General features: G+C 40.1%; 1 protein-coding gene across 6 annotated transcripts in view; it reads left to right on the forward strand.

The window, feature by feature from the left end:
- Positions 1 to 12,759, forward strand: part of DISC1 (DISC1 scaffold protein) — a 212,953-nt gene that overhangs the window by 11,721 nt on the left and 188,473 nt on the right. For 4 of the 6 annotated variants that reach the window (XM_072856341.1, XM_072856342.1, XM_072856343.1 and 1 more), the window contains exon 2: positions 8,688 to 9,679. In XM_072856341.1, coding sequence (XP_072712442.1) covers positions 8,688 to 9,679 — 992 coding nt within the window. The remainder of the gene's footprint in view (positions 1 to 8,687; positions 9,680 to 12,759) is intronic. The other 2 variants (XM_072856344.1, XM_072856346.1) reach the window with 2 other exon arrangements.

Consider the following 12,759-nt stretch of genomic DNA (forward strand, 5'->3'; position numbering starts at 1 on the left):
AAACTGAAAAGGACCAAAGAGGTGGTATTGAGGAGTGATATTGGGGAAGAGAGTATCTCTGTGTGGTTTTGAACATTATTTGGGAGCTTTGTGGATCATTATCACTCTGGACTGTGTAGTGTTAAGTATGACCCATGCAGAGTTCGGTCAAAGGTCCAGAGCAGCAATTGGAAAGATTTCTGGTTCAACTGTCTTTTTCACTTACTTGAAAAGAAATGAGCAATTGGTTTGTGAGAACTAATTTGGGACCAAGAAGAGAAGTTGGTGGAAAAGAAGGCAGGGTTTGATGGGAGCAGTGGAAAGCATGTGCAGTGTTGGTATCGGCAGAGTTGGGATGGAGACAAAAATGAGTTAATGGCAGTCGAAGTAGATCTGTCAGTGTTGATGGTGTCCTCCCTCAGCATGGGGTCTGGCTGGCTGCTGCTCGACTGTATCCCCTGGTCCTTGCCTGCCTCTAGAGGGCATGGCTTTTCAATCTGCATGAAGACAGAGCTTTGGTCCTGTTGAGTCTTTAGTCTCCAGTTGTGGTTGGAGATGCATGGCGTAAGTCTTAGCTCCTGCCTGGAGCTGAGTAGGCAGTCAGTCAGATCTTGTGTGAGTTGTCACTCCAGTAGTCTGGTTACGGAGGCAGTGTTCCTGCAATATCTGGTGACGTGGGTAGGAAATAGCGAGTTTGGCCTCTTAATACCAGGACTCTTATTTGGGGAGGTATGGACTGCTAGCTGTCTAGCACTGGTGGATGCCTTTGAGTGTTCTCCAGCACTTTCTTGAGGTCTTATCCTCTGTATCAATTGCCATTGTTGCTCTGTGCTGGCACATCTGCTAAATTCTGTAATTCAATGCTGTTACCTTCTAGATAGAAACTATTATTTCCTGGAATGTGAATTTGTTGGTGTATGTGTGTGGAGTGGTGGTGTGGGTTTTTTTTTTTTGGTATCTGACTTGCTCTAGGTGGAGTGACTTCTGTCCCACCTTATTTAGAAGGAGCTGTGATTTCTGCTAGAAGAGAGAAATGCCCATGGTTCGTATTCTGCTGCAGTTTCAGCAATATCTGCTATAGTACTTCTTACATAGCTTGTTCATAAAATAATCTCAGAATTTCACCTGAACCATCTACTTTTCTCCTCCATGCTAGAGGAAAAGGCTATAGTTGATGTCTTCACTTTTGTGTTCTTGGGCCCAATAAAACAAACTTCCAACTTCTGTTTTGTCTGTCTGTGGCCTTGGGTAAGGGTTGTAAAGGTCAAGCCTTATTCTCACCAAAGATCTCAAAAGGGATATTGTGTGCATCTTTCCTGCTTACCAGTGTAGGTCTCTAAGGGAACTGCGCTTGGCTTGCTGGAGCACAAAGGTTGACACCTCGCAGGCTGTAACATCTACAGACTGATGATGCTGAGTAATCTGCTGGCCTTTAGCAAGGACTTGCATTAACTGAAGCTGTCTGTGTAGCTGTTGAGGATAGGAGAGCAGTGCTGCAATCTGTGCCTTGTGGGTTCAGCTGAGAATCTTCATCTTGCCACTCAGAGTGGCAATTTATTGTCAGCCAGCAAAAGCACAATCCACACAATTGCCGCTGCAAAGAGTAGAGAATACCAGCATACAGAAATTTTGTGGGAGCATAAAGAGTTGCAGGGGCTCATGCAAAGCCCTGAGACTTTCTTTTCAGGGGAGCAGGGTGAGGGAACAGTGCTGCTCGTTTGCCTGCCTCCTCACTACAGGTGAGCTCTGTGTCCCATGCATTGCCATAACTGCAGTTTGTGTACATGCCTGGCTTTTGCAGTATCTTTTGTTTAAGTTGCATCCTGAGGTGCTGTGCTTTCTGTGGGAAGTTATTGCTCAGCTTTACTGATGTCTGGAGCTCCATTCAGTCTCCACTGTTGTCTAGACAACACTGATTGTGTCCTGACAGCCTGACTGGGGCTGTAAGGTAAACTTCCTTCAGCAGGCAGAGGAGAAACATTTGTCCTGGGACTTTAATATTAAATTGTAAAGCTAAAAGCATTCTGACTCCTAACCCTTGCCAATATAGGAACTGCCACGTTGTTTTATTTTCATCATATATGATCGCTACTGAGCTGTTAAGAGAAAATTACTTTCTATTTCAGTAAACTCGATTCTGGTTTCAGACTGACTGTGCATCAGATGCTTAATTTGGAACCCACTCTCTTGGTGAAATTAAAAATTCAAATCTCCCAAGCTGGAGCACTCAAACTGTGCTTGAATTAGAAATTGACTGCTGTCAATGTGCTCTCACATGTCACTCTTTTATGGTGTGGGTTTTTTTTTTATTCCTCCCTCCCCTCCCCTCCCCCCTGAATAGTTTTATATTAGAGTCTTGTAGATGATCTGACTGAGCAGAAGTAGTGGGAATCCACGCTGTCACTCCGGAGACAGAGTGATGAAAGAGAAGTGTGGTGTGTTAAATAGACCGTTCTTGAGAAGGACTGCTGTGCACTAATTTCATAATTACATGCATGTTTGGTGAAATACTTTTATGGGATATGACTCCAAACCCATTAAGTGTTATTTGCAAATTAATTTAGGACCAAACCAAACTTCACAGTTTCTATGCAAAATCCTTGCTCCCCTATTTCTATGTAATATTTAAAGCCCTTTTCAGATCTTGACTGAAAGAACCAGAGCGTTCTTTCCACTTGAGACATTTGGACTGCCTCTACAGACTTTCACACTGAAACTGGGAACAAAAGGTTTTTTTCCCCAGGAAGAAAACCAACAAACCTTTAAAAAACCCAAAACTCCCGAAATAAGCATTGGTTCTCTATTGTGAGTGTTGTCTGTAGGCTTGCAACTTGTGTGTCCTTCTGCCTCTTCGGAAAGTGGATAAATTTATTCTCAGTTACTTAACTGTAAGTTAAAAAGAATTGTACTCACAGGTTTAAAACAAATTGGGCTGGATATTTGTGGGAAGCTAAGTGTCTTCTGTTATTGACTGTGCTGAAGGCACCCAGTGCTGGTACTGGCTTGTTTTCCCAGACCTGCTTGTGTTCTCCCCCAGGGTGTTTTGTTGTCCATCGGGTGGTCCATGGGATGGATTGCAGAGCTGGATGTAAGGTAGGTGGTGACTGGGGAGGCCTGAGGAGGTGACTGTTATGTTAGGTGGTTGATTATGTGCGTTTGGTAGTTCCAGCTAGCCTAGGCTGAGAGCAGTGGGTTGGGTGAAATGTATGAGTGAGCTGTATAAGGAGGTTTAGAGACTGATTGAGTTGAGGCTCATCAACCAGAGATGAATTTTGAATGTGAGATGTAGTAACAGCTGGAGAATGAGATGTGTGAGGAGTGCCTGTAACAGGATTATGCTGAAGTTTATCGCAAAGGTCTTGGGCTTCCCTGGCTTTTTTTTGCTTGGGACTTCTGTAACAGTAGCTGACTGCATGAAAACAAAAATGAAAAGAGCAGAAATGTCATTTTTTGACAGTATCATGCTATCTAAGTGGTCCTGCTTTATTGAGACAGCATGGAGTCACCTGGCTGTTTTAGAGTGAATCTGACCACTTGCTTTTCTGGCCAACAAAATGAGTTTCCTTCTAATGCTGCAGCAGAGACGTTGGGTGGTGTAATTTTCATTCAGCTTGGAGGAATGCAATTTTCTATAATAGCCAAGCCTTGGGTCTCAGGTTGCCAGCCATAGGGTGTTGATTAGTTATCAAATCGGCCTTCACAGTGCAACTGCATGCTTTCTCAAGCTGGATACTTATTATATTTTTTAAATTTAAAAAGATCAGAAAGGCATATTTCTGTTCCTTTTGTCACGTCAAGGTGCTTAGGCCCTGATTCAGCAAGGTACTTGCTTGAGAAAAAAGCCTGCTTTTGTGTGTAGTCAATGCACCACTGAATACTGATGGATGCAAATGTGTTTTAAAGTGTTAGTAGTATCGAACACAATTGTAGTATGTAATTAAGGAAAAGGGTGCTTCTCTTATTCCACCTTACTAAATAAGTGATTGTTACTGACATAGGAAGTGTTTGATATTTACCAGCTTGCTTTTTCATAAATATTTTTTTTCTTTCTTAGAGTTAAGGCAAAACCAGGTTTAAACCACTTTTTTTTCTTGAGGGAAAAAAAAGTTGATGGGTGTATTGAAACTGGTATCAGCTAATGTGATTCTTACTCTAGAGAGAGGTGCTGCAATTTCATCAAATGGCTTAAAATGAGTTGTTGCATTAAGGAGGTAAGCGGCTCAAATGTAACAACTCAATGACATGCGCCTTATGGGAGTGTGTCAATAAAAATACAATTATTTAAACACTGGCTAAAGACCACCACTCTGACTTCTAAAATTCACAACTCTTTGAAGTGGTATTTTTTTAATGAAGAATAGAAACTAACATGCATTTAATGACTTCAGAGAATATTTTGTGTGTGACGTCTTGGAAATATAACAGTTGAATAACTGAACCCAGCCTGCGACCTTAGAAATCACAGGAACCCTTGTTCTATCAAATGTAATGTAGCCCAGCCATTGCTTGTCTTCTATAGATATGCTTTATAAAATACTAGATAAATCAAAGTATAGTTAACATTCAGTAAATAAGATGAAAAAGCTGAATGAGACGTCTGCATTTTAAGAGTTATAAAAATCTTTATTCAAAAATAACTTTCTTTGAAAGCTTACTTGTGTAAAGAGTTGGTGCTGGTTTGTTTTAACATAGGCTGTGTTGAGATCAGTGCTGTCTTATTTTGAATGTTTTGTGGTATCTTTGAAATTCGGCAAATGAGTCAAAATATACCTAATTAGGAACCTGCAACATTTTACATATTTTTATGACATAGGAACTGAACAGTAATGGTTATTATGTCAGATTGGTTAATTTTTGTTACTGATAGGTTAAACATTTGTGTGTCTCTGTGTTTGTAAATAATAAATGTTTTCATCTCACCTGCTTTGTTTGCGTACAGTTTAATGCAGGTGTTTAAGGCTTCCTTAACAGACGCAGCACTACAGAAATTGCTTGGAGCAGTGCTTTGATAGTTGGCTTTGAATATGACCAAGTATCTTTTCCTCCACACCACAGTTACCACTCACAAATGCACTGAAGGTGAATTTGTTATTTAATAAAAATCAACCGTGTGTAATATAGGTGTATTCAGATAGTCGAACTCTCATTAAAACTGCATATATAACCTCTCAATTACTTTCAGGGAGAACTTAATGAGCTTGCAGACATTCTGCATTATGTGTTTAAAGCAGGGGCAAGGAGGTAATAGCTTCAGAGTTTCTGTACTGATCTATAAAATCCTAGTGGACTTTACAAAAATGTAAGGTAGTTACACCTGTCCGTCCACAGATGCTGCTAGAGCATTTGATCAAAAACCTGAACTGCCACTTTTGTGGCTGAAAACAAAGACTGATTATGTAAAATAAATTACATGACTGTTCTGCTGTCCTTTAGCATCAGGATGGGTACTAGAGAATGTGCTCTTTCCATCAGTGGGAAACGCTCTTCAGCTTCAGCTCTCCCTCTTTCATCTTACTGATGCAACTAAGACATGGTAAGACATGAACAGCATTGCTGGTCATGCCTTGCTTTAGAGCAATAGACTTCCCCCCCGCCCTGTGCTCTGGCCCTGAGCTGTTTGTTTTTATGACATGTTGGTCATCAGGAAAGATTGTTATGGTGAAAGAGCTGTTATAATTAAGTTATTTCTGGGCTTTCATAATTTGGATTTGAAGCAATTTGCACATAATCTGACATTAGAATATATGTTGCATCATCTTCTAGGATTGTTACATATTTTTTTTTAAAAGTTGAATTGTAATATTACAATTGAAAGGCCCTTCTTCCATTTTTGACTTTTCTCTTTTTCAAAGTGCATGTCTCCTACCTTATAGCATGTCACGCATTGTATGAGTTTGTTAATTACCTTCAGTTGTTTCACAGTGTTCCAAGGTACCATTTTGGTAGTCTTGTAGTTAATTGCCATCAGTTATTTGATATGCTTGAAACTGAGGGAATCATAAGAAAAGTTTAGGCCTGTCTTTTTTTTTTTTTTTTTAACAAGCTAGCTGAATTGGTTCAGTGTAGTTTCTGTATCTGATGTGCAGACAAAGCAAGCTATGGTTGGAAGGCTATGCAGAAAACCAAAGTCTTTGTAACTGAATTGCAGATATGTGATGATAAACAACTGAAATCATCCTAATCTTCAGAAAAGGGACATGGCAGAAGGGTGAACAGCACATAAACAGTATACGCAAAGCCATAGAAACATCCTGGCTGGATTTCGTGGTGGCTGAGGGCACTGCGACTGCTCTCTAGCTGGAGCTGGGGGTCAGGCTGCAGCCGCCTGTTCCCTCCTTTATCCTTTGGGGAAGGCGTGGGTCTTCATGTTGAGTTGCTGGTCCCAGCTCCGTGTCCGTCCACTCCTTCTCTGCCTTGTGCTCAGGTGCAGCTACACTGGGGCTAAGGACCTGCAGCCCTGTCCTCGTAGCATCCTCTGAATGGCTTGTGGCTTGGACTATAATCTTGAGTATAATTCAGGCAGTGGTGCCACTCTGGTAGCCAAGTGAGGGGCCTGTGCTGCTGGACTTGCCAGGAGGCAGACCTGGAGTCCATAAAGGAGTGGAATGGTAGACCTGTCTAGAGGGTTACCTGCAAATGTGGGGAGGAGCGCAGAAATGCATGGGTTTCGTGCAGACTAGTTCAGGATACTGGAATTGTACCACTTTGGCTCCAATAATTTTTAGAATTGCATCCAGTTCACTTGGTGTAAATATCTAACAATTTGGCCAATTTAAACCTTACTTACATTAGCTTAGTTTAAATTTGGTGTTTAAAGAGCTGTAATTATCTGTCTGCTTTAGAATTTCATAGTGATTTAGTGAGATCAATTTTAAACTGATTTTAATTAAACCAAAGGACCTTTTCCATTGTTACAGATGAGGTCTCTGACTACCCTTTGTAAACGGCAATAAAGTATATCCAATCTTAGAATGACTTTTTTCTGCATGACTGATTTCTTCTGCTGAAGGCAAATTTAGGCTGCTGTTTTGTATATAAGCTAAAATGCTGTTTCCTCTGACAAAAGAGGACGTAAGAGACAGCTGGGGTATTCTAATTTATGGTGATAGGAAGCAGAATACAGAAGCTTAACTGCAGTCCCATGGTGAGATGTGCCACTATTCTAGTATGTGGAAAATGTATAAATTGCTTTTGTTGAAGGTTATTTGGAGAGAGTGTAGTGAATGTTGGGAAAAGTCTCTTGGGAAGGCTTCAGGTCTAATGTTTAAATTTTTGTATAGGATGTCATTGTAGTGAGGTGTGTACGAGACCCACGTTAAGAGTTGCTGAGGTGTTTAGATTATGTGCACATCTCTTGGTGTAAAAGTTGATAACGGGTTGTGATTAGAGATGAATATCAAATATATTGCATGTAAAGAAATCTGTTTTCTGAAACTTGTGGTTTTTGAAGGAGCTCTGTGTGGGTAATGAGACTATTTCTAACACCTGAGATTCTGGCAATTGATCCTGTTTCGGTGAGTAGAGGGTAGCTAATTGAGGGCATAATTCAGCTAGTCACTAAATCCCTTGGAAGGGTGATTCTGGTAAATAGGCCTGGTCAATATGTTTTTGTGTTACAAAATGGATGATGGTGCAGAGTTTGTATTCCCATTGATTGTGTGCAGGACAGAAGAACAGAATACCTTTTGACTAGCGGTAAATCCGTAAGAAACTGAAAGTAGTTACCATGTAATCTTTTACCCTTTTTTGTTTGTTTGTTTTTGTTTAGAAATGTACAGAAAACAAAGACAAGATACCACATTCTGATCTCCCACTTTTAACATTCTTTATGGTTTTTTATCTTGGTTCTTTCTATTCTGCTCTGCAAGCAGCAAATTTATCTTTTCATCTGTGTAAGTAAGGTATATGTGGGGAAATTGAGCTATTGAGCACAGGCCCTTTCTTAAATATAGTAATACTACAGTAATGCTAGCAAGTACATGGTGGCATTAGTTTTCTAGGACTGATGGTCCTCCATGCAAAACTTTTCCTTTAACTTCACATTTTGGACAATAGGTAGTACAGTAGATCTAAATGAAAACTTATAAAATATCTCATTAGACTGACAGATATGCAGCCATGGAGTGTTACAGGGTCGCATCTGTTCTGGAAGCAGAATCTGAAACACTTGCTCATATTAATAAAACATGGGTATGAACACAAGAAACTGGGTGTGAACAACAACAGATTATGCACAAAATTTCTTTATGAGTATGGTTCTTATCTTTTTGATGCAGATTCAGTCCTATCCTAGATATGCTTTTATGTCTGAAAATCACTCTGGATCAGAGAGACTTAAACGAGGTCTGTGCTTTAGTGTGCTGCTAAGTGAATTGAGAATGAAGGAGTGCAGAGCATTGCTATGAATAGGGAAGATGATGTGGTTCATCTTACCTAGGTTTGTGTCCTGATGGACATGATTATGTTAGTGAGCTCACTTAAAAGCAAGTGTAAACTCTTTAGAAAGTGGATGAATATACAGTGTTCTCTGCTAACAGCTTCTCTCCTTTATCTGCAGTATGGTCAGTATCTTTGTTTTGTTGAAATGGAAACCAATGTGCTCTTTGACATTCCTGAAACAATTATTTTCAGATGCAACAATATGTTAAGCCTAGAAAACTGCAGAAACACTTTAATGACTTTTTTTTTTTCCCAACCCCCTCCCGCAGATGGTCAGGAGCAGTTAGTGCCTGCAGGCTCTCCTTGTAAAAAGAAACTGGCAAAAAGACCTGGATACATGAGGCCAGAAGCTCAGCGACAGGTAGAGTTTCAGTCCCTGGGTGCCTGCAAGCTGTTCAACCCAGAAGAGCTCAAACATGGCAGGCAGCATTGTGTAGACATGGAGAACTGCTCTCTATGCAGACAATACAAAAATAACTTTGAATTCTTACACTGTAGTTCAGTTGCAAATAGTGCTGTAGTTCGTGATAATGGAGTAACAACGTTGGCCACTACTGGAAATATGCCAGGGAGCTGCAAAAATCTTTCATGTTACAAGAGTCCACAGTCAGAAAACACAGTGATACCGGTTTATCCTGCCGCAGCAACAAACAAAGGAGATGTTTCTGCTGTATGCTGTATGCGGCGGAAGAGCCACAGTGCTGATGTGAGTGAGCCCCAAAACATGTATGCTTTGGATCAGGCAGAAGTGAATAACAACTGTGAATATCAAAACAGAGATGTTGTTTCTCAGTGTATTGGTGCACACGATAGCTTTAGTTCAAGTTTCAGCTTCATACAGCTCTCCCTGAACTTGTCCTCTGGAGTAAGCGATGCTGAAGGCAAGTCAACCGTCAAGGAAGCTGAGTACACTCTGCATCCCAGCACCGCAGGAAATCTGCAGAAGCCAAAGGAGACAGCGCAGACTTGTGAGTACTTGGGAGCTTTGCATTGCTCCTCCAGGCCCAGAGAGGATTTGGAGTATGAAAGTGAGACCACAGCAAATGATAAACTACAGGACTGTGAGACTGTCTCTCTCTCGGATACAGATGCAACATTTTCATATTCTACAGATTCCTCAGATGCAGCATCTGCTGGCTCTTCTGTCACCTCAGGCTATGAAAGTAGCTTTGCTGTTAGTGACCATAACTGGGATACTTTGATGAAAAAATACGAACCAGTGCTACAGGACTGCCTGCTTGGCAACCGCAGTACATTAAAGGTTAGTTATCTCACTTCATCTTTGATTCCTCCTCCTGGCCCCCAAAACATTTGTATTTATAGTGTCAAAGTTGATGTAGGAGTTGAGATATTAATGGCTTTTGTGACATTTTTTCGTAGAGGTTTACAGTAGCAGTCTGCATGATAAAAGTGAGAGAACCGGTTTCCTTTTCATTATGGTTCTTTAAAAAAAAAAAGGTGGTGATGTTGCAGTACCCAATTCCAATGTTCTACTGAAACTGTTTTTCATTTCTATGTCACACATCAGTTTCTGAATTCAATGAATAACATTTTCTTTCATAGGTGGCTGTTTTGTCTGCAGTTTGGAGTATATATAGTACAAAATTTGGGGGTGGTAAGAACTATTTTCTTGAAGCATCATGATTTAACAACACTAAACTTTGTAATTGGAAATGTGTGAGCTTAGCCAAAGATTTCTTGGAGTGAGGCACCTGTATGAGAGTAGCCTCTAATCTAGTAGATGAGTATTCTCCCTGTACAAAACAAAACGGGGGTCGTCAAGTTCCTGCTCTAACTCGGATTGGGAATTGTACTTTTTTTTTTTTTCTTCCACCCCAGAGGAGTACTGGGCTGTTGAGTCAGGAGTCTTTCTTTTTACACATGTGTATACCCACATGTATACGTGCCACATAAACAGGCAGTTGCATTCACTGTGCTCTTTGTGGGAGAGGGGTGGGGAAACCTTAAGAAGGATCAGTTATGTTTTGTGATACAGTTTTTGGGATGGCAGGGTGGGCATTGGAGGGAAACCATTCTGAGCTTATCTGTGAATAAGGAGCCAAATATTGGCTTTATTGTGCGTGCAGGAAGTAGTAATCCAGAGATTAATGTGGACGCGATGGATTTCACAAATTTGTTCAAGATACACTAAGTGTGTGGTGGGTTGTTTGGTTTTTTTTGAGGGTGGGTTTGGTTTGGTGGTGTGGTGTTTTTTGTTGTTTTTTTGGTGGGCGGTTTTTGGTTTGGTGTTTTTTTTTTTGGTGTCTCACTAGCGCCCTGAGTCTCTAGGATGCCTTTCAGAACAACCTGCTCTGGGGAGGCTTTGCACAGTCCTGCTGTTTGGGTAAGACAGAAGATTGAGAAACTTTTATTCTTACTTTAGTCTCCATGATATCTGACCTGGGCTTACGATGCTCTTTAATACTTACTTTTCATAGAGGACGCATGTAGGACTCGGACTAGGTTCTCTTATTTACAGACTTCACACATGGAGCAGTTTCTTTGGCTTCATGCCTGGAACGACAATGTGCCCATAGTCTGGGTTGGTTTGGGAAATTAATTCTCTGCAAATTTGGGAATACGTAACAATCAAAATAGGAAATTATTTTTCTATCTTTTCAGTATGCTTATTTGATAGGCACAAAAGAAACATTGCTATCTTTAATTTCTGTATTCATTAATTCATTGAATGGAGAACTGGGGATTTGTGCCCTCAGATGTTTTTGCCCTTGGTTAGCCAGTGGTGTATGTTTAATTTGAAGCACCTTCCTATTGTAATGATAATGAGCAAGTCTCAAACTTTTCAGAAAGGAACAAAGGCAACTGTAGTCAAGAAAAGGAGACGATACCAAAGTTGTTTAAATTATGCTTTTTCTGTACTTATTAAAAAACAAAAGCTGTCATCACATGGTACAGATACAGGACATGCCATGCTGAAGCAGCTCTTTGATTAGTTGAGCTCCAAACGTCTTACCAGCCTGCAAGCAGAAAGCACTTTACTGTGACAGCATCAGTCAGTTTGCCGTGGGCATGCCGCGGCTGTGGTACCCAAGCAGACTTTAAATGACCTGCCACTGTGAGCACATGATGGGATAAACACTGCGAACAGCAGCAAAGCTGTACTCTCGGTATGGGTGGTTGTTATACATCATATATATGAAAAAAGTGTCATTTGAACCATTCTTATTGCAGGCGTCATTAAAACTCTATCAGAAGTATGGCATAAAATACAGAAAACAATTTATGGTGAGGATTCAGAGCTCCTCCCTTCAATATGTTACATGTTCTTTGCTAGCCTCAGAGAAAAAAAGATTGGACTTTCAGGATGTGAAAAACAAAATAAAGCCTTGAGAGAAAGTGAATATATACAATGTTGGTTTTTTGTTTGCTTTTGTTTTTCCTTTAGGGCATCCTATAGCCTATTATTAATCAAGCATTATCTTCTTTTCTGGCTTTATTTTTTATAGTTCTTTTCTGACTAGTTCACTTTGATATACCATATTTAGAAGGGATACCATTGATTTAAATGTCTTGCCTAATTTCTGTGTTGATTGTGTAGTCATGATAACTGAGTGTTTCTATGAAGTTGTTGACTGGCTGTACCTATTTTTCTCTATGCAATTTAGAGTTTAAATACAGGGATTTAAATATGAAGGAGTTTCAGGGGGGAGCAAAATCTCTTGTAAATGCAGAATGTCTAAAGTATGGATTTTCTTGTGTTGGAAAATGCTTTCCCAAGCACTTTCAGGCTTTGGGCTATAAGAATATATGCTGCTTCTTTTTCCAGGCCTGCCTTTTTCAGTGCTGATAATAGCTTGTTTGGTACAGGTAATGTATAAATTTAATGAGAAAATGCTTTTCAGTCTTGTAACTGTAGCCATGTTAGGTTGTAGCTGGCGTGGCAATGAGGAGAGGACCGCCTACCTTCTAACCAAATTCTTCTGACAGTAAAAAACTTGTAATGGCCTTTGAATGCACACCTGGCCTTATGAATTTTAGTAAATTCAGAACTTTGGTCCAGACCCTTCATGTTAACAAAAAGAACCAGTAACTTTTGAAATAAAACTATTATGGTAAGAGTTTCTTTTTGCGTGTGAAAGGGCACTCTCTATGTGGTATAGGTGTGTTTGGTGTTTTGCTTTTTTCCCCCCATCTAGCATTTGCAGTGTGAACATTTCTGAAAATGCAAATGTCAATGTTAAGTAGATGAGCCTAAATTGTATTTTAATGAAACTTCATTGGCTGCATGTGAATGCAATTTCCTGTGCCATAACATGAGTATACTTGTTCCAAAATATTCATACTGTATATCTTTTTTTACTTGCAGAATAAAATGTGGTT

This window comes from Ciconia boyciana, chromosome 3 (assembly GCF_034638445.1).
Source record: "Ciconia boyciana chromosome 3, ASM3463844v1, whole genome shotgun sequence".
Lineage (NCBI taxonomy): Eukaryota > Metazoa > Chordata > Aves > Ciconiiformes > Ciconiidae > Ciconia > Ciconia boyciana.